This window comes from Fonsecaea pedrosoi (genome assembly GCF_000835455.1).
Source record: "Fonsecaea pedrosoi CBS 271.37 unplaced genomic scaffold supercont1.4, whole genome shotgun sequence".
NCBI classification, from domain to species: Eukaryota; Fungi; Ascomycota; class Eurotiomycetes; order Chaetothyriales; family Herpotrichiellaceae; genus Fonsecaea; species Fonsecaea pedrosoi.
The window spans coordinates 2,858,157-2,881,465 of record NW_013550612.1 but is presented as its reverse complement, the minus strand read 5'-3'; the positions used below and the strand labels follow the sequence as shown (position 1 = coordinate 2,881,465).

At 52.0% G+C, this 23,309-nt stretch overlaps 10 protein-coding genes across 10 annotated transcripts; 4 read left to right on the top strand and 6 right to left on the bottom strand.

Annotated features, from left to right (window-relative positions):
* Positions 1-397: 397 nt before the first annotated feature.
* On the top strand, positions 398-2,558 carry Z517_06846 (uncharacterized protein; the record flags this gene model as incomplete). The annotated part of the gene is made up of 2 exons (XM_013428585.1): positions 398-468; positions 521-2,558. 2 exons carry the CDS (start codon positions 398-400, stop codon positions 2,556-2,558), a joined length of 2,109 nt encoding a protein of 702 aa, XP_013284039.1.
* Positions 2,559-2,843: 285 nt separating this feature from the next.
* Z517_06845 (uncharacterized protein) lies at positions 2,844-4,308 on the bottom strand (the record flags this gene model as incomplete). Its single annotated transcript, XM_013428584.1, has 4 exons — positions 2,844-3,079; positions 3,145-3,598; positions 3,654-3,793; positions 3,852-4,308. 4 exons carry the CDS (start codon positions 4,306-4,308, stop codon positions 2,844-2,846), a joined length of 1,287 nt encoding a protein of 428 aa, XP_013284038.1.
* Positions 4,309-5,289: 981 nt separating this feature from the next.
* Positions 5,290-6,656, top strand: Z517_06844 (uncharacterized protein; the record flags this gene model as incomplete). The annotated part of the gene is made up of 3 exons (XM_013428583.1): positions 5,290-5,790; positions 5,861-6,279; positions 6,404-6,656. The coding sequence occupies 3 exons, from the start codon at positions 5,290-5,292 to the stop codon at positions 6,654-6,656; spliced, it is 1,173 nt and encodes a 390-aa protein (XP_013284037.1).
* Positions 6,657-7,169: 513 nt separating this feature from the next.
* Z517_06843 (uncharacterized protein) lies at positions 7,170-9,372 on the bottom strand (the record flags this gene model as incomplete). Its single annotated transcript, XM_013428582.1, has 6 exons — positions 7,170-7,430; positions 7,590-7,678; positions 7,754-8,030; positions 8,139-8,456; positions 8,528-8,979; positions 9,033-9,372. 6 exons carry the CDS (start codon positions 9,370-9,372, stop codon positions 7,170-7,172), a joined length of 1,737 nt encoding a protein of 578 aa, XP_013284036.1.
* A 533-nt stretch (positions 9,373-9,905) lies between these two features.
* Positions 9,906-11,733, bottom strand: Z517_06842 (uncharacterized protein; the record flags this gene model as incomplete). The annotated part of the gene is made up of 4 exons (XM_013428581.1): positions 9,906-10,024; positions 10,079-10,386; positions 10,448-11,365; positions 11,420-11,733. The coding sequence occupies 4 exons, from the start codon at positions 11,731-11,733 to the stop codon at positions 9,906-9,908; spliced, it is 1,659 nt and encodes a 552-aa protein (XP_013284035.1).
* Positions 11,734-13,674: 1,941 nt separating this feature from the next.
* On the top strand, positions 13,675-15,817 carry Z517_06841 (uncharacterized protein; the record flags this gene model as incomplete). The annotated part of the gene is made up of 6 exons (XM_013428580.1): positions 13,675-13,923; positions 13,981-14,150; positions 14,212-14,322; positions 14,366-14,631; positions 14,704-15,050; positions 15,125-15,817. 6 exons carry the CDS (start codon positions 13,675-13,677, stop codon positions 15,815-15,817), a joined length of 1,836 nt encoding a protein of 611 aa, XP_013284034.1.
* Positions 15,818-17,027: 1,210 nt separating this feature from the next.
* Positions 17,028-18,533, bottom strand: Z517_06840 (uncharacterized protein; the record flags this gene model as incomplete). The annotated part of the gene is made up of 7 exons (XM_013428579.1): positions 17,028-17,180; positions 17,274-17,651; positions 17,714-17,808; positions 17,863-17,973; positions 18,029-18,174; positions 18,237-18,366; positions 18,464-18,533. 7 exons carry the CDS (start codon positions 18,531-18,533, stop codon positions 17,028-17,030), a joined length of 1,083 nt encoding a protein of 360 aa, XP_013284033.1.
* Positions 18,534-19,024: 491 nt separating this feature from the next.
* Z517_06839 (uncharacterized protein) lies at positions 19,025-19,830 on the bottom strand (the record flags this gene model as incomplete). Its single annotated transcript, XM_013428578.1, has 2 exons — positions 19,025-19,196; positions 19,268-19,830. 2 exons carry the CDS (start codon positions 19,828-19,830, stop codon positions 19,025-19,027), a joined length of 735 nt encoding a protein of 244 aa, XP_013284032.1.
* A 484-nt stretch (positions 19,831-20,314) lies between these two features.
* Positions 20,315-21,867, bottom strand: Z517_06838 (uncharacterized protein; the record flags this gene model as incomplete). The annotated part of the gene is made up of 4 exons (XM_013428577.1): positions 20,315-20,901; positions 21,041-21,336; positions 21,387-21,539; positions 21,635-21,867. 4 exons carry the CDS (start codon positions 21,865-21,867, stop codon positions 20,315-20,317), a joined length of 1,269 nt encoding a protein of 422 aa, XP_013284031.1.
* Positions 21,868-22,176: 309 nt separating this feature from the next.
* Positions 22,177-23,119, top strand: Z517_06837 (uncharacterized protein; the record flags this gene model as incomplete). The annotated part of the gene is made up of 2 exons (XM_013428576.1): positions 22,177-22,356; positions 22,481-23,119. The coding sequence occupies 2 exons, from the start codon at positions 22,177-22,179 to the stop codon at positions 23,117-23,119; spliced, it is 819 nt and encodes a 272-aa protein (XP_013284030.1).
* Positions 23,120-23,309: the final 190 nt, after the last annotated feature.

The window sequence follows — 23,309 nt, the reverse complement described above, 5'->3', positions numbered from 1 at the left end:
AGCATATTGGTGGCCTTACATGAGCCGATACCACTTCTTGATATACAGACCACGACCATCGAGCAGTGATGAAAGAATCGTCCTATCAAAAAGGTATGGTGCCGTGATGGGCAAAGAAGGCGGATTCTCGCCTGTCCGTACGCTTCAACCTCGGGGAAAATCGTGGATGGGATTGGCTGGCAAGGCTGTGCCAAGCCCCACAAGGCTGAGCGCCATCTGTCTGGGATCTTTGCAACTTCAGCTCGGTCTTTCGATCTCCCTGCCTCCTCAAACTAGTCGATATCGTCCATTTGGCTCTAGATCGATCCACAGACCGGCCTCAAGCCTCAAAACCTAGACTTTGCCGTCGCAATGTCCCTCTCCGTCCCCCCTGCTTGCGTATTCTTCAATCGTCTACATGGACAAATTGGCCGCTAGGAGGCCGCGGAAGAGCGCACCCAAGACTCGTTCAGGGTGTTCCACCTGCAAGTACGTATGTATATACTAGACAGCCGGACAATTTTGACGCCAGTGCATACAGAGCTCGCCATATCCGATGCGATCAAGCAAGGCCGGAATGTGAGAACTGCACCTCATCTCACAGGAAATGTCAAGGCTATCCGACCCCTCCAGCACAAAATTCTCGAGGCGTACAGAACCCAGCTCAGAATTTCAGTTCTATCGCATCGTACAGTATTCCCTTCAAGGTGCCCGGAAGCCAAGCCGATCGGCAGCTCTTACATTATTACTGCTGTCAAGCAGCCTGGAACCTCTCCAGCTACGCCGACCCGACCTTATGGACCGAGCTGATCCTCCAGCGAAGTCAAGACCAACCCGTCATCCGAAATAGCCTTGTAGTTCTGAGCTCCCTACACAAGGACTTTGTTTGTGGGTCATTCACGAACAAGCCGAGTCTACACGTTGAGACCATGACTATGGTCAGCAAATGCTACGTACAGCTGAAGAATTACCTCGCGAGGTCTGATGCACAGCCAGATGTAGCATTGGTCTGCAGCGTCATATTCTATTCTTTGGAGTCACTCCTTGGCGATACTCAGCAGGCGATCTCACACCTTGACAGCGGCTTAAAACTGCTGAAGCGAACCCAACACGAGGGAAAATGGGCCGACGAACAGTTGATCGTACATCTGACACACCTCTTGGAGCGTCTGGATATCCAAGCGAGCTCCTATGATGACCTCAGACTTCCGGTGCTGGAACTGGTGTCTCCCGAAGATACTCGAGGAGTGTTGTCGGTTGTTCCTGATTCGTTCCAGAGTCTCGACCATGCTGAAGGGGTTCTGGTGAAACTTCAGAACTGGACCCTCCGCCAATTGATTAGCCAGGTCCAACACAAAGGCAAGTCATCAAGTGAAATTCCTCAGGGTTTGTGGCGCGAAAGAGTTGTATTACGCCAGCAGTATGAGAGGTACCGGCACTCACTGAGTGGCCTTGGTAACAATGTCGGCAATTCTGCCTCCAATGTCTCAGCGAGTGCCACCAAGGACGGTAGACAGCAGCTCCAGCACCAACAGTTCTTGCTCTTGCAGATAAGCTTCCACACCTTCTACAGTCTTATCGAGGAGAATGTTCCGATTGCTGCTGATGCTATGAGCTATCCTCTTGATGACGAAGATACCCTCGGCACAGCACTGTCAGAAGTACTCGAGCTTCTCTCTCTGGCAACTCGCTCAGCATCACGTTCCGCCGGCGCTTTGTTCCCACTAGCCTCGCCTTCGCAACGCACCTATACATTATCCACATTCCTCATCGGGACGCTATACTTTGTGTGCCTGAAAACCACCCACCCGGAAATATTGGCCGCGGCTTGCCGAATGTTCTCCCACCCTCTGCTCAAGGACTCGCGAGATGGTCTCTGGGACTCCCGCCTTGCGGAGATGGTGGTCAAGAATGTGATGAAGATTCGTGATCGAGGCATGGGTATGGATGTACCTGATAATATCGCGGCAGAGAACCCGACGACATCGACGTTCACCAGTGAGGATGTCAGTTTGGAGGAAGGGACCGACTATCTCACCACCGACATGTCCATGCTGACTCCCAACGAACTGGATCTGTTCACTGACGCAGCTGCATTCCTCACTACAGACGACTCTTTCCTGCTCCCAGCCGATCCTGTGGCGCCGGGCACATCTTTGTCCGTCTCGGGCGCCAACTCGTCGTGTCCATCAGAAGACTCATTCTCGATATTCAACACTAGCGATACGAGTCTTCCAGACGCAAACCCGCTGTGGATCGAGAACTTGGCCCAGAATTTAGGCCGTGATTCGCATATAAACAACACTCCAGAGAGTTATCCGAGAACTGAGCAAGACCAAATATACCCAGTGGGAGACGAGCCAACAGTCCCGAGTGTCCGCCACTACGTGCAGATTCGGCCGAAAACTCTGCCTAGGGTACAACTGCAGAGTAAGGACGCCATGTACCACCACCAATTCACGGTGCCGAGGGGTAAGTCACCCGGGAGTTCCAGGCTGGAAGACTTCGCGCTGGGTATTGTGGATGCAGACGGCGGAATCGAGGAAGCGGCCAAAAGGGTCTCGGCCATGGGCATATAAGGTAGATTCCTCGAGACGGTGGATTCCACAAACATTACATATGCAAAGACTACTGCAACGCGAGTTCCAGCCGGCGTCACTACTTCTGGATCTTGACGGCGATGTCCCTTGACCCAGCCCCTCTAACGGAGAGGAAGAATGTTTTTGTACTCTATGGGCCGAAGACGACAGTTGCGGCAAAATATTGTCAACTGCCAGGAATATCATCCAATCTGGCCTTGTCTGTACATTATCCATCGATCCTCCACGTTAGGTCAACCCCTGACAATTGACGCCCTAGAATCCTCAGACTCGAGGTTTCCACCCCGTCCAGTCCACAAAAGCGTTGTCGAAGAAGTCATTCGTCCATGTTGTCAGATCGGTCGGCTCAGCACCAACGTTCTCTGTCTGCGGATTGTAGTTAAGATCGGGGGAATGCATGTTGTAGTTGAAGAATGAATCCCAACTCAGAGCGTTTGGCCAGTGATCGGACACTGGTTCTGCTAGGAAAGGAGGAATCACTGGATTGGCAGTGTTGTGGTCTGGTGGACAAGAAATGGCTGGTCAGATACTCCACTTTTTTTTTGGTGTTGGGCCAAATACATACCTTGAGGGTTAACCACCGATCGGGCATGCTGCACCAGAACCTCAGCGACACTCTTGAGCTTGGCGGCGAGCGAGTTCCTCGAGCTCATCTTCCCCAAGAAGACAGGGAGGTGCTCCATGGCTGCCAGTGCTGCCCGGCTGTCGTCCGATCCGCCCGCGCCATTCGAAATAAGTTCGCGGAAAAGGTCCAAGAACGGCGTAAAGGGTGCACACAAAAGATGCCATACCATGCTGTTAGCTGAACCTTGGGACTCGTCCGACCCCATCTTCTCGAGCAGACAAAGCATCCGTTTCGACGACTCAGTACACTGGACTCTCATCCGGGGTGAAGATCGAGCGAGGAGGATATAGAGGTACTCGTACTGGAAACTGACGTTTCTCAGAGCCAGGTCAATGGCAGCAGCATCTTTGGGGGCGAGAAGTGGTTTCTCTGTGAGAGAAGCAGCTTCGAGAATCTGCGTGGCATGTCAGTGTCTTTGAAGATCCAGGTCCGTTGAGATTACTACACACCTGCATTGTACTGAGATACCAGGACTCAAGACTCTCGCTGGTTGATTCGATGTTCTTGTAATCAGGCATCAGATCTTCATGAAGATAATACCAGATATCACCCATTATGAGTGACAGAAGGAACATTCGGTTGATGTAATCTGAAGCTCATATCAGTTGTTTTCCGTTGTTTGGGGTCATCACAACCATTTCACTCACGCACTCCGAACAACGCTGGTGTGTCAGACGGGTCAGTATCTTGCTGAGACGAAAAGATCCGCTTTATCGTTGGGACGGGTATCTCTATCGGCATTCCGCGGTGGAAGGCAGGAGATCTGCCAAAGATGAGAGCCAGTCCAATATCCACCAGATACAAATGCCAAAACATCATGACGCGCCGGTCTCGGGTTGGAGAGTCGAATCGGCGGTGGTTCACACCCAGCGCCTGCAGCATCCTGCATGCATTTGTGACCATCATCCAACAAAGTGTTGGAGTGGTGAACTCTTCAACATCAAGAGCGAGCAGAAGCAATGCCTGGATGTTCAGTTCGCTGGGTTCGAGGTGGAGTCTGGCATCGTTGAGGGCGAGCAAGAGATTTGATCGAAGCTTTGATTTTGTGGATTCGTCCACGGGGTCGGTTTCGGAGACGAAATTTAGCATGATACCATAGTACATGACCAGCCAAGCTCGATCCCTCACCTTCTCGGGACAAGATGCTCGCAAGTGGCCCAGTACTTCGGGAGGCGGGGTGAGACAGCAAGGACGATCGCGTTTCAACTCGGCCTCAAAGGCTGTCCCAAGTTGTGTCAGCAGTATCCTCTGTTGTACAGACTACAGCACTCACTATTGACCCAGGAGACTGCCCGATCTTTGAACAAGAAAAACGTCCTAGCAGCCTTGCCCAGCTCCAGAGAACCCTGCCAAACGGCTGCAGAAGTTTGAGCCAGCGACGAGAGCGCTCCCAGAGAGTTTTGTCGCGACGCGCCGAGACCGTGCAAGCGCTCCTGAGTCGCATCTATGTCAGTTGCCAGGCTGGACTGCAGGTTGTTGGGAGCCACTTCGCCAGCGCGGCTGCCAGTCACCGCACTAGAAGTCGACTGATCAGAGACACTGCTGGCATGTTTCCGCTTTTGTCTATTTCTGCGAATGAGGCCCGACCGTGAATACGAGCAAGCAGTAGCTTCTTCTTCGCAGCGTTGACAACTAGGCTGGCTTCTCGAGCACGCAACCTGCGAATGGATCAGTAACAGCCGTCTTCCACGTCTGCGAGGGTTGACACACCTTGCGGGATCGGCATTTATCGCACTTCAGCCGCCAATCTGGTCAGTTTAGAGGTTCCGATGAAGTCAGTGACAGGGGCTTACAGCATACGGGGCCAGTGTCTCTGTCATAATCAGGTCTGTCTATGATTGAAAGATGGGTAAATGAGTGTCGGTGACGGGCGCTCGTCATGTATTTGGCTCGCCAAGACAAAATTAAGTGCCGAATATCCTCCGTCGGAACTTACGGAGCTTAATATTCTGACAACAAGAGGTACCCAAGGTACCTCCGCTACACCTCACTGAATCTTGATCGTGATATAAAAGATGGCCTTTGACACTTACAAGCTGGAAATGTATTTCTCTTTCACTTTCGATTCCTCCAAAGAGTTCCGTCATGGCAACGCCTATCGCTATCCTCGGCGCCGGCCCCAGCGGCTTGATGCTCGGTCGCATGCTCGAACTCGCTAATATCGACTACATCATCTTCGAGCGAGACATATCAGGAAATGAGACCTCTTCACGAGCCGGTACCCTCGATATCCACGCCAACTCTGGCCAGGTTGCTCTTCAGGAGGCTGGCTTACTAGACCGGTTCAAGCAGCTCGCCCGTACCGATGCACATACAGTGCTGGCAGACGGGCAAGGCAAAGTCTACATCAGGACGGGTGATCGCGACGATGCCAACGAGGACAGACCCGAGATTGACCGCAAGGACTTACGTGCGCTGCTCCTGAGCTCCGTTCCAGAGAACAAGGTCCGCTGGGGTTGCAAGGTCCAACAGGTGCAGCAAGACCCTGACGGGTCAATGTCGGTGCAGTTTGCGGACGGCAGAGTCGAGTCGGGCTTTCGCCTCGTCGTCGGCGCGGATGGAGCATGGTCGAAAGCTAGGAATCTTGTCAGTCTCCCCCGTCTTGTCTCTATCCATCTCCCAGCCCGGTTCTTCAGTGTCTGACGGCGGTTAATAGGTCACATCGGCCAAACCTGAGTACTCTGGAATACACTACTTGACCACCACAATCAGCTTGGGGAATCCGTTCCATGAGTCTGTCGCCGCGCTGGCTGGACAGGGCAACTACATCGCCTTTGGCGCGGGGAAGCAGATCGTCGTTTTCAAACTCGGCGACGGCGCTTACTACGTCGGCGTAGGCTTGCGCCTCCCTGAGCGCTGGAGCACGGACAATGCGACGATCCTGGAGAACCCGTCCGCGCTGCGTCAGTGGTTGTGCGACGAACACTTTGCAGACTGGCCGCAGGTGCACACCGATCTGATCACATGCAGTGACGGGAAGGTCTATGCCTGGCCGTTATACACTGTGCCGACTGCGTCGCTGCCATGGACGACCGTGTCTGGTATTACCCTGGTGGGAGACGCTGCGCATCTAAGGTAAGACAACACTACTTACGGATCCCGCCCCCTTCTTCTTCTTCTTCTTCTTCTTTGTCCCACGTTGAACCCGCTACGCTCTCAGCATGAAGTACCTGACCAATTAACTTACTGGCACATACAGCCCCCCTTTCGTAGGCGAAGGCGTCAACTGCGCTCTGACGGACAGTCTCGAGCTCGCCCGACAGATCATCAAGTACGGGGTAAACGACCTGGACCGCGCCGTGGCAGAGTACGAGAAGCTGATGGTCCCGCGCGCGATCGATCTCATTACCCGGAGTCATCGGAGTGGAGAGCTGTTTTTCGCGCCGGACGCGCCCCGTGGCTGGCTTAAGGCTTTTGCTGGTGTGGATATTGACGAGTGGGCGAGTGAGTGAGTGAGTGAGCCAAGGAATGGGATGAGGTGACTTTCAGGATGTGTATGGACATGGATATTAGGGAGCGGGTCATTGCATGTACGTTCACCTAGGTATGCGCATTAAGACAGGATATGGATACGAATACGCATTCGGATATCAGAATAGCAGGTCCTCAGAACGAGGTACGTTCGTACAATAATTGACCGGATACCAGCTACCAGCTACCATCCTGGAAGAGCAAAATCACATCTCCATACTCTACCGACCGCGGGTCTGGAGACACACGACGACCTAGCTAAGCAAGATAGTCCCCAGTCCGGAGATTCCAGGTACATATCACATATGTTGAGGACCGAGTAGGTGTCGAGGGATCGTCTCTCGAAGTGTCTCCACACGGTGGATGTCAAGACTAGCCTCTTTGGGTCGGCGGGCGGTGGGTATTGGTAAGGGATCGCATGTGGGGCCTTTTTCAACATCTGCACACATACACAGGTAGGTATCTCGCCACAACCCGAAACTTTTCAATTCTCGTCACAGGTGGCTACGCTCTCGCTTCTCTCCTTTTATCCCATTCCCATTCTCACGCACATACGGCTGTGTCCGCTGAATCTCGAACCCCCGCCCGCGCAGCCGCGCCGGCCACACGCCACTCTTGCCCGGGGCGAGGATGCCGTTCGGGTCGAGACTGTCTTTTAGCTGTTGGTTGAATTTCATCGACGCCCCGCCGTTCCAGTTGTACACGCTGGCGATCTGGTCCATATAGCAGAGGTGGGTGCGGTATTCGCCGTAGCCCTGTAGGTGGACGAGGGCGAGGAGGGTTAGTCATAGGAATGATCTTGAAGGAGATAGACTGGTAGGTATATTCTTTTGAGGGGACAAAGTCCCCGGACGGACTGGTGGATGGTAGAAGGACCGTTCAACAAAGAGGGAGGGGAATAGGGTTGTACGTACCTCGGCTGCGGCATCGTCGATCAACAGTTCAATGCATCGGTGTGCCCGTCTGCGTGAATCAGGGTCCGACTTGTCAAATGTGAGGCACACTATAATACAAATCAGTGATCAGTTTTCTCCCCAAAAGTTTGTTTGTCTCAGATGAAAAACATTATCGGACGAACCAATGTGGTGAAGTTCACGCCATCCCACGACAAAAGTGCCCAGGTAGTCGAACCCAAACTCGCCCAGTCTCCGCTTCACCATCGCGTACTGTTTGTCGGCGTCAACACCCGTGGCGGGCGAGATGGGAGAGAATCCCAGCAGCGAGCCGCGCTTGCAGGTCCAGTCTAGCCAGCCCAGCTCGTACGTGTTCGGGATCCCCTTGAGGGTTTCCTCGCGCATGTGCAGGACGGTCTTTTGGGAGCCTTCTTTGAGAGGTTCAGGGAATTCGTATCTCGCCTGTGAAACTAGGGTCAGACAAAAGAGAGCCTTTGTGGAGAATGACGATAAATAGACGAAGAGCCACTGATTGTTAGGCTTGCCACAAGCAGGGCATGATAGACTCACTCCAGGAATCTGCATACAAGTATTCTTCAACACTTCCCACTGAAGGTCCCGCATTGCTTTCGGCCCGTACATGGCACCGTAAATGTTCCAACGGCCAACCCCTATCTTTTGAGCGATCCCGTCGATCTCGTCACCTGTGAGGACGTCTTTGGAATCTGTGTAGTGAGACTTTGGGGCATAAACGGCAGCATCGAGGAGCGTCGATCGAATCGTTGGCGCGTTCTGGATGACCATGCCAATCCGTAGGACACGGATAGCTTCAACTATAGCCGGGAGATCGGTGTCGTTCTGGAAAGAGAACAGGTAGGCTTGGTAGCCCTGAGTCGAATGTGTTAGCCCGCCCGAGTATATTGACGAATAGCTCTCTCATACGGCGGGAGATGTCTTACACCAGGGTCCGGCATGAGCCAAAAGCCCATCTTCGTGACAATGCCATAGTTCGACTGGGTGAAGATGCCGTCAGGATACGGACCGAATCCGTACTGGAATGTCTGCCAGGTGTTGTTGTTCGGCAGGGCTCCCATCCCTGTCCGCATCACTTCACCGGTTGGCAGGACGACTTCCATGCCGCAATGCATCGAAAAGTGCTCTCCGTAAGGAGTGTAGCCAGCACCTCGATCCAGAGCGTTGCCGATGACGGAGCCACCTCCCAGGTCAGGGTTGTCGATCCAAAGATGCTTGAAGCCGTTCTTCTGAAGATAGTCGTAGAGGGCAAAGTACGAAACACCAGGCTCGAGCAGACAGGTGCAGTCTCGGTCGCTGACTTGAAGCACTTTGTTCATCCGGGCACCCATGTCAAGAACAATGCTCCCTCGAAGACGGGGTGCGGAGCCTCCATACCCTGTAGTTGTTCAGCTCTCGTTAGCAGTCCTGCGCGACAGATCTCGTGCGTACCAAGGTTTCGACCCATAGAGACAGGCCACAATGGTGTCAAGTACTTGTTGGCCAGTTTTACAATGGCGGACACGTCTTCTGTTGAACCTGGCCGGACGACCGCACTCGCGAGGAAGACATCTTTTTCCAAAACGTAGAACAGGTCATGTTCTTTCGGGAGGTTGTAGTAGTGTCCATCCTCGTCAGGTTTCATCGCCTCCTTGGTACAGATGTCGACATTCTCCGGCCCGACTATCAGACTGATTTCTTTTAGTGCTTGTCTTAAGGTGCTCGCAGAAACATCCGGTGGGGTTATAAGATCGATATCACCATGCGAGTCAAGCAAAGAAATCGACGCCATGGCTGCAGTGTTGAGAACCACTTGTCTGTGTAAAAGACAAGGCCACGTCTCGGTGAAGACTAGTCAAGCCGGTTGAGGAAGATAGTCTATTCAAGAACCAGCTGAGTCCCACGAGGATTCTCTCCACGGCAAACCTGACTATTTATGCCGTGAGAACACTGAGAGTCTAGTAGGTTGGGTGGGACGTGAACTTTCCCACGGGGCCCCAGGTAGCTAGCCTTGGCCTCGTCTTGTGGCCAAGCCAGAGAGCATCGTCACCCCACATTAAAGACTTGGGCGAGAGGTGGTAGGAATCTTGAAGCATTGGCGACGAGATCATTGAACCCTCGCATGTCGCAGACCTTGGTTAGCGAGAAGCTGGGAGTTTTGGATTATGGGCAGTAGATGCAATATTCTCCACCTGTCCCACATGACGAATCTCAGGCTCGAGTCAGTCCAGTATAAGGGGAGAAAGCAGGAAGCGGCTATTTTGAACTGCTGTTGAGCGTGTGTATCTGTAGCAACAATCATTTCTTGCCCTTTTGTATGCCGCTTCAGCTGCTGGAATCTTCATCATTTTTGGGCAAAAGGAGAGGAAGTCGATCCAGATCATTCTTGCGGGCATTGACCAGCTCGGTGATAGACCGACGAGCCTCGAGCAGCTGTACAAGTTCTAGAAAATGATTAGAAGGACAAGAGACCGCGAACAGATAGTAGAGGCTCTCACCTAGCACAGAAGCACCGATCTGCCAGAACGAGCCTATCGCCCCGAGAACTAGCTTCAACATCTCGAGGTATATGGGCCGGCTCTCGTCCGGGTGGGCAGCCAACTCGCACGCTGTTTTGGCATTGATGGCCGCGGGTCCAAGAAGGGTCGTGGTAACCAGAGGACATGCTCGAGCGATGTAGTTAGGGTCCCATTCCCTAATAACGCGACATACCAACTTCTCATCTTCCAAGGCTGATGTTTCCAGGGAGACATCCAAATGCTCTGGGAACTTCCGATTACAAAGCAGTCGAAGTGACGAGCGACTCCTATTGCCTCAAATCAGCATGTGGGATCTGGATATGTTAGAACTTCGCATGAAGGACTTACGACTGCAGGATTAGATGAGTGCACACAATCCAATTGTTTGCGGCAAAACTGGACTCATCATAGCTCAGACAGTTCGTGGAAAGATGAAACCTTTGAGGAAGAATCAGAGAGAAGCAAGTTATGGAGGACTGGAAGTCGCATATCGTCTGCGCTGTCGTATGCCGTCTGTGGATTATATCGTGAGCAAACGCCCTGAGGAACGACGCTATGAGGAACCAAGCCCTGTCGTCGTCGTTGGGAGAATCTTTGAGTGTCTTCCAAACGTGCAGTGGGTCATGTATAACTGCGACGGATGCAACCGGCGTATCAGAGAACCATGCTTCATCCGATACTGGCAGCAGGACGTTTATGTGAGTTTTGTCAATGGTATGTGGCCGCTTCAGAATCGTCCCCGAGAACATGTCAAGCTCCCAAGCCAACCACCAAGCCCGACGGAGTTCTTCTTTCTTGCTCCATTCTTCTGTCGACGTCCATTGGACTGTAGATTTGGACTCCAAGATGTCATGATCGATGTTGTTAAGTCCTAGGTCATACGCCAAACGACAAGAGATCCCAATGAGATTGCCGCAGCGCCCACTGGAGCCACACACCTGGTGATACCAGCCCAGAAGAATCAATCCCTGCAGCAAGGATAGGTTCGCTTGGATTGCTGCGTCGAGTTTCATGGCGTCTTGAAACAGCTGTGTGGCCTGGGTGAGAAACGGTTCAGCCCGACTCTTTGGGGGTAAATGGGCGAAATACGAAGATGTAGAAAAGCGGGCGGCTAGGGCGCAGATCGTATCGAGAATCAGGCAGTCTTCCAAACAGAGACTCTGATATTTCTCGGTATCTTGACCATACACGTTATATTTTGCATAGAATCGCGGTTTGTGAAAGAGCGGTAGCCATCCAGACACATACTTGAAGAATGCATCGATGCTAAGTACAGTAAGCATTGGGCATTGACATACGGGCAAGTACTGCATCACTCACATATCGTCGACGACCATGGCAGGGAACGGCATCGAATATCGATTAGACTTGGTATTTCCTTGACTCGTTGAGTTTGTGTTGGATGCGGGAAAGAAACCGAACTGAAAATTATAGTTCATCTCGAGAGCGCCTCCAGGATCTTGCGCTTGCAGCAGAGGAATATCCAGCATCTCCCCTACATTTCCCAGGAGAGTTTCTGGAGCCTGGCCGTTTGAGAAGCCGTCCGTTAGCCAGGGTCCTAGGGTGGGATCGAAGACATCTGCGAAGAATCGAGTTTCATTCTGTCCAGTTAAAAGTCCAAGACCGGAGTTCATGTCGTTTGTACAAAGCAGTCCATTTTCTAGCTCGTTTGTCGTTATCTGCACACCGTGGTTAGGAGAGAAAGCAGGCGTTAAAGGGACCTGAGGAGACTGCGAGGTGGTGTTTGAAAGGCTGTCTCGTCTCTCTCTCCGTCGCAATAGAGCATTTTCCAGCATACTGAGATCCAGCAGGTCGAGGATTCGGTCTGGAATGAAACGTTTTAGCTCGTCGTCGTTGTGCCTCGAACAATCCAGCTGACTCACTTATTCCTTCTTCTCCCTCCAACTCCAGGAGACGGCGCGGGCTGGCGCTCAACTGCCAGGGGCGAGTTGCCGGTCGTCTTTTCTTCGGGTAATAACAGGCTTGTCCAGTTCGAGCGCACAGCGAACACCTTGGAGTGCGTTTGTCACCTTCTCATGGTCAATCGCACGCATTGGATATAGGTCTGCGGAGATGGCGCACATTTGATCTTCTTCCTTTGGGAGTCTTAGACAGAGCAGCACCCTTTACGGCTGGGAAGATGAATAGTACCTGTTACACTCTCCACATGCACGAGCTTGTTTGCCTCTTTTTGGTTTCTCGCTGGCATGCCCTTCGTAGGTTGATTCCGTGCCGTTGTTTTCGTGACTCGAAGTATCGGAGCCCTCTCCTGTGAGCATATCGTCCATAGAGGCATCCATGAGGGTATTCTGAGAAGTGGTGAGAGCTTGTACTCCGAGGGTAAGAGTCGGATTTGTGGGGGAGACTGACCTTATACGAGGAACATGCTGGAGATGGATGGGCAAACGAGAAATGGGTGAACCACGGTGCACCGCCAAGAGCCTAATACTCAGTTAGAGTTATGGGCGCAGTTGGCGTTTCTGGGGGGCATAACAGCCTTTTTCTACCGCCTACCATCCCTAGCACTAGGGGCTCACTATGTACCTACATTGGCTTACTAGGCTCACTAGATTTGCTGCTGCGCGGAACCCCTTCCCTAAACCTAGCGGTTCTTTGCAGTAGCAACAGCTTACAATTCCGTATATTTTTAATGATTACTCAACTCCAAGCTTGACACTGGAAGTCAATACTCGAATTTATCAATGAAAGTCGTCTCGGCCAGACAATCATCGCCGATGGTGAACGCTCAGCTAAGACTGGCTGTCACTTCTGGAGAGGCACGGTTTGGATTTATTAGAGGGGGACGGTCGCGACAATCAACTAGCTGTCGTAGACGTTCATATTCACTGAGTGGTGCGCTCTATCTACCAAATGGTCTTCTGCTTGCTCTTAAAGGCTTCTCGCTTTCAGCCGACGCATAGAGATTTGTCGGTTATAACTGGTAGCAGGTAGTGAGAGCCAATTTTGTGGCAAGTGGTGTCTCGGTGTTGACTTTAAACACCGTCGCTCATGCAAGGCTGAAAGGGTTTGGGTCTCAGCAACCCGGCAAGCCCCCGAGAGGAGGATTCCAGAGACTAGATTTCTCAGCACGGCATTCAGAAGACCGAATCACAAGAAATGGCGATGCTGGAAGTGGTAAAGCGCCAAGCCCCGAGTTGGGTGGACGTCGAGGGACCTGACTGGCTGCGACATCCTTTGCCATGGCCCATCCAACTCCATCCAAAAAAAGTATGGGGACGATCATCGTCAACTACTAGGAACGGCTTTTTTCTATCCCGGCCACCAACAATCCAGCATGGTAAACACTCGTACAAACGGTGCTCAAACTCTCCCTCCCTACACACCTACCACCATGTATGGTGTCTCGAAGGACCTTCCGGCCGGCACTGCGCCCGCGCTCTCTGCGGCCTCCTCTTCGTACTTGAGCCTGAGATCAAACAGTTCAAATAAGGCCATGACGCCCACTTGCCAAATTTCCATATACCATGCACGAGCATACGGGATAAGCCAAGGCCAACACTCACAATCGCATTCCTCCTCATTTGTTACTTTTGTAACGGCTAGAAAATCCAAAAATGCCAATCGATAAATCCTGGCCGGGCTACAACAAGGGGACCATCCCCAACGACGGGTTCGAGTGGATATGGCAAGAGGCAATCCCGGGCGACGAGCCCAACAGGCCTGTGAAAGTGGTCACCATCCCATTTGGGTACGAGAAGCGTGTGCTGCCGCGAGGATGGCAAAAGACGCCCGAGAACATGCCGTTGGAGCTGGATATCATCTTTGAGAAAGACGTTGAGATTGTCATGCGAGATGGAGTCAAGGTATTCATCACGGCGTATTGGGGACAAAAAACCGATTTACTAACAATCTGCCATTAGATATATGCAGACATCTACCGACCCGCCGACACGGGCGACAAGAAGATCCCTATCATCATGCCATACTCGCCATACGGAAAAGGAGGCGGCGGAGCGAACTTGATGGACGTGGTGCCCTACCGGGTCGGAGTGCCAAAGAGTCGCCAGAGCGGTCTGGAGAAATTTGAAGGGTTAGTCACCCCAGAATAAAGCTTGCCGTCCTGGCCGGCTGACTGATAATACCAAACATAGTCCTGACCCCAACGAATGGTGTCGTCGGGGCTATGCGATTCTTGACCCAAACGCCCGCGGATCATTCGACAGCGAGGGAAATCTACATTACTTTGGTCGCAAAGAGGGCAAGTAGATCGATCCCTTCCGTCAGCGTGGACTTGTGAATTGAAAGTCCAGCCTTGCTGATGATATTTGCAGGCGAGGATTGTTACGACATCATCGAGTTCGCGGCCAAGTACGAATGGTGCAACGGCGCCGTTGGCATGGCTGGCAACTCGTGGCTCGGCGTCGTTCAGTACTGGGCCGCAATGGAACAGCCGCCTCATCTCAAAGCCATTGCCCCATGGGAAGGACTCAGCGACGTCTACCGTGATCTGAGCCGGCGGGGAGGAATCCCGTGGGCGCCTTTTTTGAAATGGGTTCTGATGGGTATTCCAGGTGAGTTACAAGTAGTTGTCACATACATCGGTCCCCCTCGTTCCTCGAGCTAATCCTCCTCCGTTTCACAAGGCCATGGCCTCCAAGAAGCCGTCACCGAGATGGGCGACGCCCATGAATTCTACGACACGTACTGGGAATCGAAGCGCGTCGACTTTAGTCGCATCAAGATTCCCTCGTACATCCTCGCCTCGTACTCGACCATGCTGCACACCATGGGCTCAGTCCGGGCGTGGAGAGAAACAGCTACGGATAAAAAGTGGCTCCGTTTCCACCCACACCAGGAGTGGTACGAGGATTACCACTACCGCTCTGTGGACGACTTGGACCGCTTCTTCACGCGGTATCTCAAGGACGAGGACAATGGGTGGGAGAACACGCCGAAAGTGCGAGTGTCGATGTATCGGTTTGGGGAAAAGGTAGGCATCTATCTGCATAGTACACTCTTCCCCTTGCTTTACAAGAGCTAACAACCCACCCCAAACCTATGTAGTACCCTCTCTACGATCAGGTCGAGACCGACTACCCGATCCCACGCACCAAATACACCAAGCTGTACCTCACGTCCAACAAGACCCTCGCAGACGCGCCCAGCGCAGCCGAGGCAGTGCATTCCTACGACTCGACCAATGGCGACATGGTGACGTACGACTACATCTTCCCCGAGCGGACGACGCTGGCGGGCTTCTCGAAACTTAAGATCTTTGTGTCGTGCAAAGAACACAACGACCTGGACATTTATGTCATGCTGCGCAAATTGTCCGTCGACGGCGGACTAATGGAGCAGTCCAATGTGCCTCTGCATGAACTCCCTGTCAAATCCGTCAAGGAGGTCGCCAACGTCAACCCGACCAAGTATCTCGGGCCAACGGGCATCCTGCGCGCCTCGCACCGGGCGATCGACCCGGACAAGTCGACAGAGTATTGTCCTGTACATCCGCACTTGCGTGCCGACTACGTCGAGCCTGGGAACGTGGTCGAGATGAGCATCGGCGTCTGGCCGATGGGGATTGTCTACGAAAAGGGCGAGGGCCTGCGGCTGCAGATCTCGGGCAAGACCATGGTGTTGCCCGAGTGGGATAACCCGCACGTCAAGCACCAGGAGCCGCAGTTCAACAAGGGCCACCATAGGGTCCACCTGGGTGGGAAGCACGCTGAAAGCTTCTTGTTAGTGCCCAAGCTGTAGGCTTGTAGTATGTATCAAGTGTCAATGCATACAATGTATGAAGCTTTTCAATATGTAGCTGCATCTTGCAGAAGTCATTGTCAGTGCATTAATATTTCCGCTTTCTGTGTTTTGCCTCGTGTGAGGGAGATCCTCCAGGGACCGAACATACCTCCCCCGTAAACCCACGAGTGACAGGCTTCGAGCCTGTCTTCACAACGCTGACATGGACTGTCGTGCACTAGAATAAAACTCTGAGACAGATAGATAGTTACCTCCCTTCCTCTCCCAGAATGAGATCTCCTGTCAAAATGGCAAAAAACTTGTCACAGAACAGCTCAACCTACTGGTCTGTGATAAGGAAAACTCGCCCCTTTCGGAGTTGGTTTTTTTCGGCCGGCCGGTTATACTACGGAATTTATACTACGAGGGTGGTTGATGTCGTCGGATCGGATCGGATCGAATCGAGGTTGTCGTCGATGCCGCCATGGTCCTACTGGTGTTAGATTGAACGGCGGAAGTAGTCAAGGGCCCTGATGCCCGCTAACCCATAGGGTTAGCTTTGACCTGACAGGACCTCAATCACTTTTTGCCGTAACCGGGACTCGAACTCGTGGATTTCGGATTCGTGATTCGCCCTTGTTGTGGAGAAGGGGTTCTTTGCGTGATGGATTTTAGAGAGAAATAACACATATACAAGTGATTTTTCGTACCGGTACTGGTTCCTCTGTGACTGTCGCATCTACTATAGACTTATCTGGCCCGCGCGAGACTACTTATGTGCGCCGGGGCAAGAATGTGGCACTACCGTATCAGATGGACGACGACCTGGCCCGGTCGCCTGAGTTGATGAGAGTCGCAGAACGGGAGAATACGAAATGGATACAAGAAGCACAGCAGAGGAATGCGGAAGCCTGACGGAAAGGGGTTCATAGTAACAACAACCATGAAGACACAGTCAGGATCATCTTGTATGGTGGATCGGCGATTGTCGCTGCCAAATGGTCAGCCGTGAGGCAATTTCTTTCGTCTGTCTACATAACAAGCCCGGTGGTCAATTCGTGCAATCTTTACATTTCGCCTTTCTTGACCATGCAAAAGACCGAAGAGAGGTTTCCTTCATGTATTGCGCAAGGACTAAGACAATTAACACTAATAGGAGTACTAGCCTCTATTGCGGGACCGTTGAATCAATCATGGCCATCTCTTTCGTTTGCCTCGGGTACGGAACTTACACCGAGGCGATGCTTAGACATGTCTCGAGAACAAATTCTCTCAGCTTCCTCGTGGCCGCTGCTTCTTCAAGATTCATCATAGAGTAGAGGACAGGTGAGTCGTGAGGCTCGGCATCTGCAACAAAATAGTCGACGTCTGGACGATGAACCTGTAGTTGAAAGTGTTAGGGAGCCTTCTTGAAGAATACTGGAACGAGGAACGGGGTGGGTGGGCGATGTTCAAAGACCGTGTGTGTCAATACCTTCAATTTCCCTACAAATGCCTCAATATCGTCGACAAATAACTCATCTTGGCCGGCAATGACGCATATCTTCTTAGATTTCGTGTTGGACCACCATGCCGGGCTGGCTTTGAGAGGCATGTTATAGTTGTCTTGTACTGCATCGCCGATGAAAGCTTGCGACCACTTCTCGAGAGGCCCGGCATCAATGCAATCCTTGTAGCGATTTGTCTGCATGGAGGCAGCCGTGGTACTGAACGTCACCCATGGCGAGATCAGTAATGTGCCTGCAACTGGTTCAGTTGCGCTCGTCTTCGGAAGCTCGGGTTGAGGGTGAGTTAGATGGGACAGAAGGCCGAGTGATAGATGGGCCCCAGCCGAGTCACCCGCTATTATGATCTAAGTCACCTGTCAGGGAGGGCCAATTTCTCTCCTTCAGCTCACGGGGCCCACGTTCTTACTCTAGAGGGGTGAATATCCAACTTTTCAGTTAGATGTTTGTAGGCATTAACGGCCTGTGTCAGTTGAGACGGATATTTCGTAGCCGGGGCGAGCGCTGGAGCTCAGCCATGAGTGCATTTTCTCGGTCCAAGTCTAGCATTTCACTTACTGTATTCAATCACTACCGCCGAGAACGAGCATCCTTTAGATTTGGCCAGCTGCTCAATCCCATGTAGGATTTGGAAATGAGGTGGGACAGCCGACATAGCATATCCTCCCCCTATATAAGTGGCTATTAGCATGCAGATCTATGCCAGACTTGGTGTGCAACCTACCGTGGAAGAAAAGCAGCACAGCCGTGGCATCCTCCTCTCCAATCCAATACCCCGTGGATCCATCTTCCATCGTTGAAGTCCTGGATGGAAGCGACTTCGACTGGATGAACTTGTTGTATGTGTCTGCGGTGGTTGGTGATGTTGCTCTGCCGACGGGGATCAGTACCTCTCTTGAGCAGAATTGTCCGTCTGATTGAGGTAGACATACTGCATGATTCGTGTTGGCACATATTTTGAATACGCCCTCATGATGGTGTAAAGAACATACTTCTTGTACGAGCGCGCCTGTGAGCTGGACCTGATAAGGCCAGTCACCATCCCCCCGGTTGCGGCGAGTACTGTCAATTTCCTGTCAGCATTGTGTTTCTCTGAGCGGTCGAGGAGATAATCTATTTCCAGCGGTCCCAGCAGTCTCGGACAGTTCCTCCAACTTACGTGTCTTGACGATGGCAGCAAGAAAGACTGCGCGGTCACGTATTGACAGCTTAGTCTTTGGTGTGCTCATCATTACAGCTGGGTTCTGGTTGCTCTCTCACTGACGTTTCTGGAGGTATAATCGAATGTGTAGTGGTGAATTAGGGCTCTCTGTGCTGCAACGCAGGTTGTTTAAAAAGAAACAAGGGAAGTGCGTCCGTTTGACCCTCCCTTACCCGTTTCCCCTGAAGGCCTTTACGACAATCAGCCGGCACTAGTCCGCGGAATTATATGTGGCATTTCCGATCACAACTCTGGCCTTGGAAACACCCGACCTAGAAGCATATGCCCGTGGGCTACGTACGCGAGGCTCTCTTGATCAGATGGGCACAAAGTTCAGTGGGAGATAGACACAAATATTGGTTTCCTTGAGTCAGAACTGTAGTCGATTTTCATGGTTGGGAATCAAGATACGTCTGCGTCTGTCCCGCTATTCTCAAGGACCAATAGGCATAACACCCTCATAGCCCAGTCCCTCTCCTACACCGGCGAGCAGGCAAATTAGCTCGCTCACCGTAAACTTTAATGGAAGCCGCCATCAATAGTGAGGGCGCTGGCTGTGACGTATCGACTCTCGTCACTCAAAAGGTAGCGAATAACATGGGCGACCTCTTCAGGTGTACCTTTTCTCTTGATTGCAGCAGCCGCCATCGGAAATGGATAGCCTTCTGTCATTGGAGTGTCGAGAACGCCACTGCTCAACCAATGGTCAGCAACTTTCCTCTAGAAAGAGTATGAATACAGTCAGGCCTCAAGCAAACGTACGGACAGAGAGCATTCACTCTGATATTTCGATGCCCAACCTCGTATGCTGCGACTTTCGAGATCCCCACCACACCGTGCTTGCTGGCCGTGTAGGCTGCCGTTAATGTGTGGCCCTGCAGGCCTGCAATACTCGCAAGGTTAACAATGCTACCTCCATCCCTGATGACTTCGAGCTGTGTTTTCATGCAGAGAAAGGTCCCGGTCAAATTCACGTCGAGAACGCGGGACCAAACAGCGAGCGACGTGCTGGAAATGCTTGCATACTGGAGAATCCCGGCGCAGTTGACTGCACCGTCAAGTCCTCCAAAGGTTGATACTGTCTGCTGCACCCAGCGCTCCACATCTTCAACTTTGCAGACGTCCACCTGCGTGGTCAAGGGTTTGACTTCAGGATTCTGCTGCTGAATACTCGTTGTAGCTCTTTCCAACCCTTCCAGACTCACATCGGCCAGAGATAATTGGGCGCCGTGGCCGGCTGCCAACTTAGCGAAAGCCAGGCCAATCCCGGAACCGGCACCGACGATCGCGATCACCTTCCCTGCCAAGGTCTTCGGAAATGCCATCTTGTTGGGCCAGTAGATTAAGACGATAGTTGTGTTAGATATCGATAGAAATGCTGATGCTCAAGACAAGATTGAGTACACAGTGGCAGAGATGACATCTGAGGTTCGAAATGGATGGGTCGGGCTACTATTATAGGATTGTCCGGCAGTGAATTTTCAGGACGTAGTAGATGGCACCTACTCAATTCCTCACGCACTACAAGTTCCGTCGCACTCAACGATCGTTCAGTGGTCTTCATACAAGCGCCGGTGCAAACAAGTAGTTCTCAAGCTCAGTCCTGATTGGAGTTTGTATGTGAGGCAACCCTGGGCCCTGGCACTTGCCGGGAGACCCACCTTCCTTCCATGAAACCCGTGGGCTCCTTCCCTTGGGAAGGCTCACTTGCTTGTTTACATAGTTTCCTCTTGTGGCCCTAGACCTCTTGAGACACGTTGATCATATAGATTATCGTAGTCCGAAGACCTTGGGTGTACCGTTCGCCTCCTAGACCGTGACATTTTGTCTGTCTCTTTCCTGGACCATAGCAACAAAGTCCATTACGTCTTTGAGGAAGACCACAGGCTTCTCAAGCGCGGCAAAGTGGCCACCGCTTTCATGATAGCGGTAGAACTGTAGTCGATCTTTCCCGCCTGCCCAATACTCGGCCCACGACTTTGGCGGCGGTGTTGATTCTTTGGCAAAATCGCTGAATCCAAAAGTCTTGCCGGCTGGACTAGGAGGAAATCCAGGAATCGACTTTCCCGGAATGAATACTTCACGGTAGACGTGGATTGAGCGCTCAATGGTGCCAGTGAGGAAATAGAGGGACACGAAGTCCAGAATTGTTTTGATCGGTGGCTTCTCGTCAGCCCACCGCACCAGCTTCTCGCCCACCCAGGCCAACAGGCCGAGAGGCGATGCGGCGAGTGTGAGCCCCGTGGTCGAGGGCACAGTTGCATGGCTGATGGCGTACCCAGAGCCCAAGGTCATGAATTCCTCGATGCGCGCGAGACCTTTTTGCTCTTCTTCCGTCACCTCCAAACCTTCGCTCTGGGGTGGCGGAGTGCCCATCAATAAGTTGACATGCGCCGCTATATCAAGATGAGATAATTTAGTGGGTGAATGGATTGCTTGAAAAGTGTCTGGGTTCGAGAGGCGGAAGTTTCCGAGACTCGCGAGTTATGCTCATCGTCTCTACAAGGTTGGTGTGAATCGAAGTGATGAACTCACCTTTGCATTCGTCGTATAGACTCAGACAGTACCTCGCGACCCCAGAGCCGATATCTCCTCCTTGAGCCACGTAGCCCCTCAGTCCAAGAAGAAGCATTAGTTTGTGGATGATCCGAGCCGAATCTGCCACCTTAAAATCCTTGTCTTCGGGTAGAGAGGAGAACGCGTAGCCGGGCAGAGAAGGTACGACAATATGATATGGCAAGCTTTCCGGCGTGAACTTCTCTTTCAAGAGATCCAGAGTCGCAAAAAATTCCATGACATTCCCGATAAATCGATTGAGTGTGTAAGGAACGCTCTGGCCTTGCTTCGCACGTTTACGGCGAAAAAGCAGAAGAATGGATACATACCTGGCCATCCGTGAAGCATCAGGAGAGGTATCGCGTTCTTGTTGGTGGAAAATAATGCCAGAAAATGGACCTGGAAGACAGTCCTATCATCATCGATGACTTCTGCCATGAAATTTGGGTAGCTGTTGATTCGTGCTTCGGTGGCGCGCCTGAACATAAACTGCTGTGGTGAGTACCAATTTCACCCGTATCTCAACATTGCTGGCATAAAACCAAAAAAAAGGGGGCTTGGAGGAATGCTGACCAGTCATATTCACGCATCCATATGTCCTTTGCTTTCAGAATGAACTCCCTGTCGATTCCATATTGATATCGATGTTCTTCGCCTGTGTGCGTGTTTTCAAATGTTGGAACCGCCACTTTGGATAATCGAATTAAAGACTTGGAGTCATCCAGTTCCTGCTCGCCGACCGAGCAGGTGAAAGGACGAATGGATGAATTCTCCGCAGATGCTGGTAGATTACTAAACACAGCCATTGCTTCGGTCAAGTCGGTGTATATGGATCGTGAGGCGGGCCCGTCAAGACTCGAGAGAAAATCGGTCAATTCAAGATTACAACCGGCTTTGGGCTGTCATGGGATATACTACGGGATCCTTCGTCCTCCTCCACTTCCGTCGGTTGAAACGAGTCGCAGCGATACCACAGGTTCCTGACGAGATATAACCCGGAAATAAGCCCAGCTTAGAGCCATATCCAATTCGTACAAAGTGTAATTCCTCTCCGTTCTCCTGACATCCATACTGGTTTAGGATTAACTTGATTTCTCGATTTCATAGCTTGGAGGATGGCCAAAGGCGTCATTCCAAGAGGCATTGCCTTTGTTACCGGAGGTGCACGGGGGCTGGGAAACGCAGTTGCCGTCTCCTTCGCTCGAGAAGGGGCCGCCGGTGTTGTTTTGGTGGATATCATGGACGAAGAGGGGTTCAAAGCAGGGAAAGAGGCGGTAGAAAAGTATGGGACAGAGGTGAGACGATAATTCACACAAAACCCTCTATGGGTCTTCGGGTGGCATTCTTGAACTTCCTCCAAGGGAAGAACGAAGGCCTCAAACCCTCACCGGAGAGAAATCAAATGCTGACAGTCAGTAGTGTCTTGTGATCAAGGCAGACGTCACGAAGGAAGACCATGTGCGCAACGCCATCGCAGAGGCCGTGAGAAAATTTGGTCGTATCGACTATGCAGCCAACTTCGCTGGCATCGGAGGCGCTATTGGCATGACTTGGGATGTGGCAGTCGAAGACTGGCGTAAAGTTATTGAAGTGAACCAAATCGGCGTTTGGCTCTGCACAAAGTATCAGCTGGAGCAGATGAAGAAGCAGGAGCCGCTCCAAATGCCTGATGCACGACCTCAACGTGGCTCGGTGGTAAATTGCGCATCGGTCAATTCAATCCAAACAGTGGCCATGTCTTCTGCTTACACGGCATCTAAACACGCCGTGGTAGGATTTACAAAGACAGCGGCATTGGAAGCTCGCCAGTACGATATCCGCGTCAATGCAATTTCCCCAGGTTTCTTGAGAACCAACCTCGTCCTCGGCGCCATCCAAAGCCTTGACGGAAGTATCAATACAGCCTGGGAGCAACTCGAAGCACGCCAAGGCAGGGCGGGAGGATTCAATGAGATAGGAGATGCAGCAGTCTTCCTCAGCTCCCCAAAGCTCAGCTTAGTGAACGCACACAATCTTGTGGTGGATGGCGGATTCACTATCAATTATGGATCTAGTTAGTATCTCTTACCACCCGCAATAAGACTTACAGCGACCTTTGATGGACATCAGATTTAAAGAATCGATTCCGCCATAGGCCATGGTTCCAACCGATATAGATGTGGTATGGCCCCAGTGCAAATGTTAAGTTCCCAATGTACTCGGTAGAGAGCGACGACACCTGCTATCCTGTACCTACGAGGCCATATGT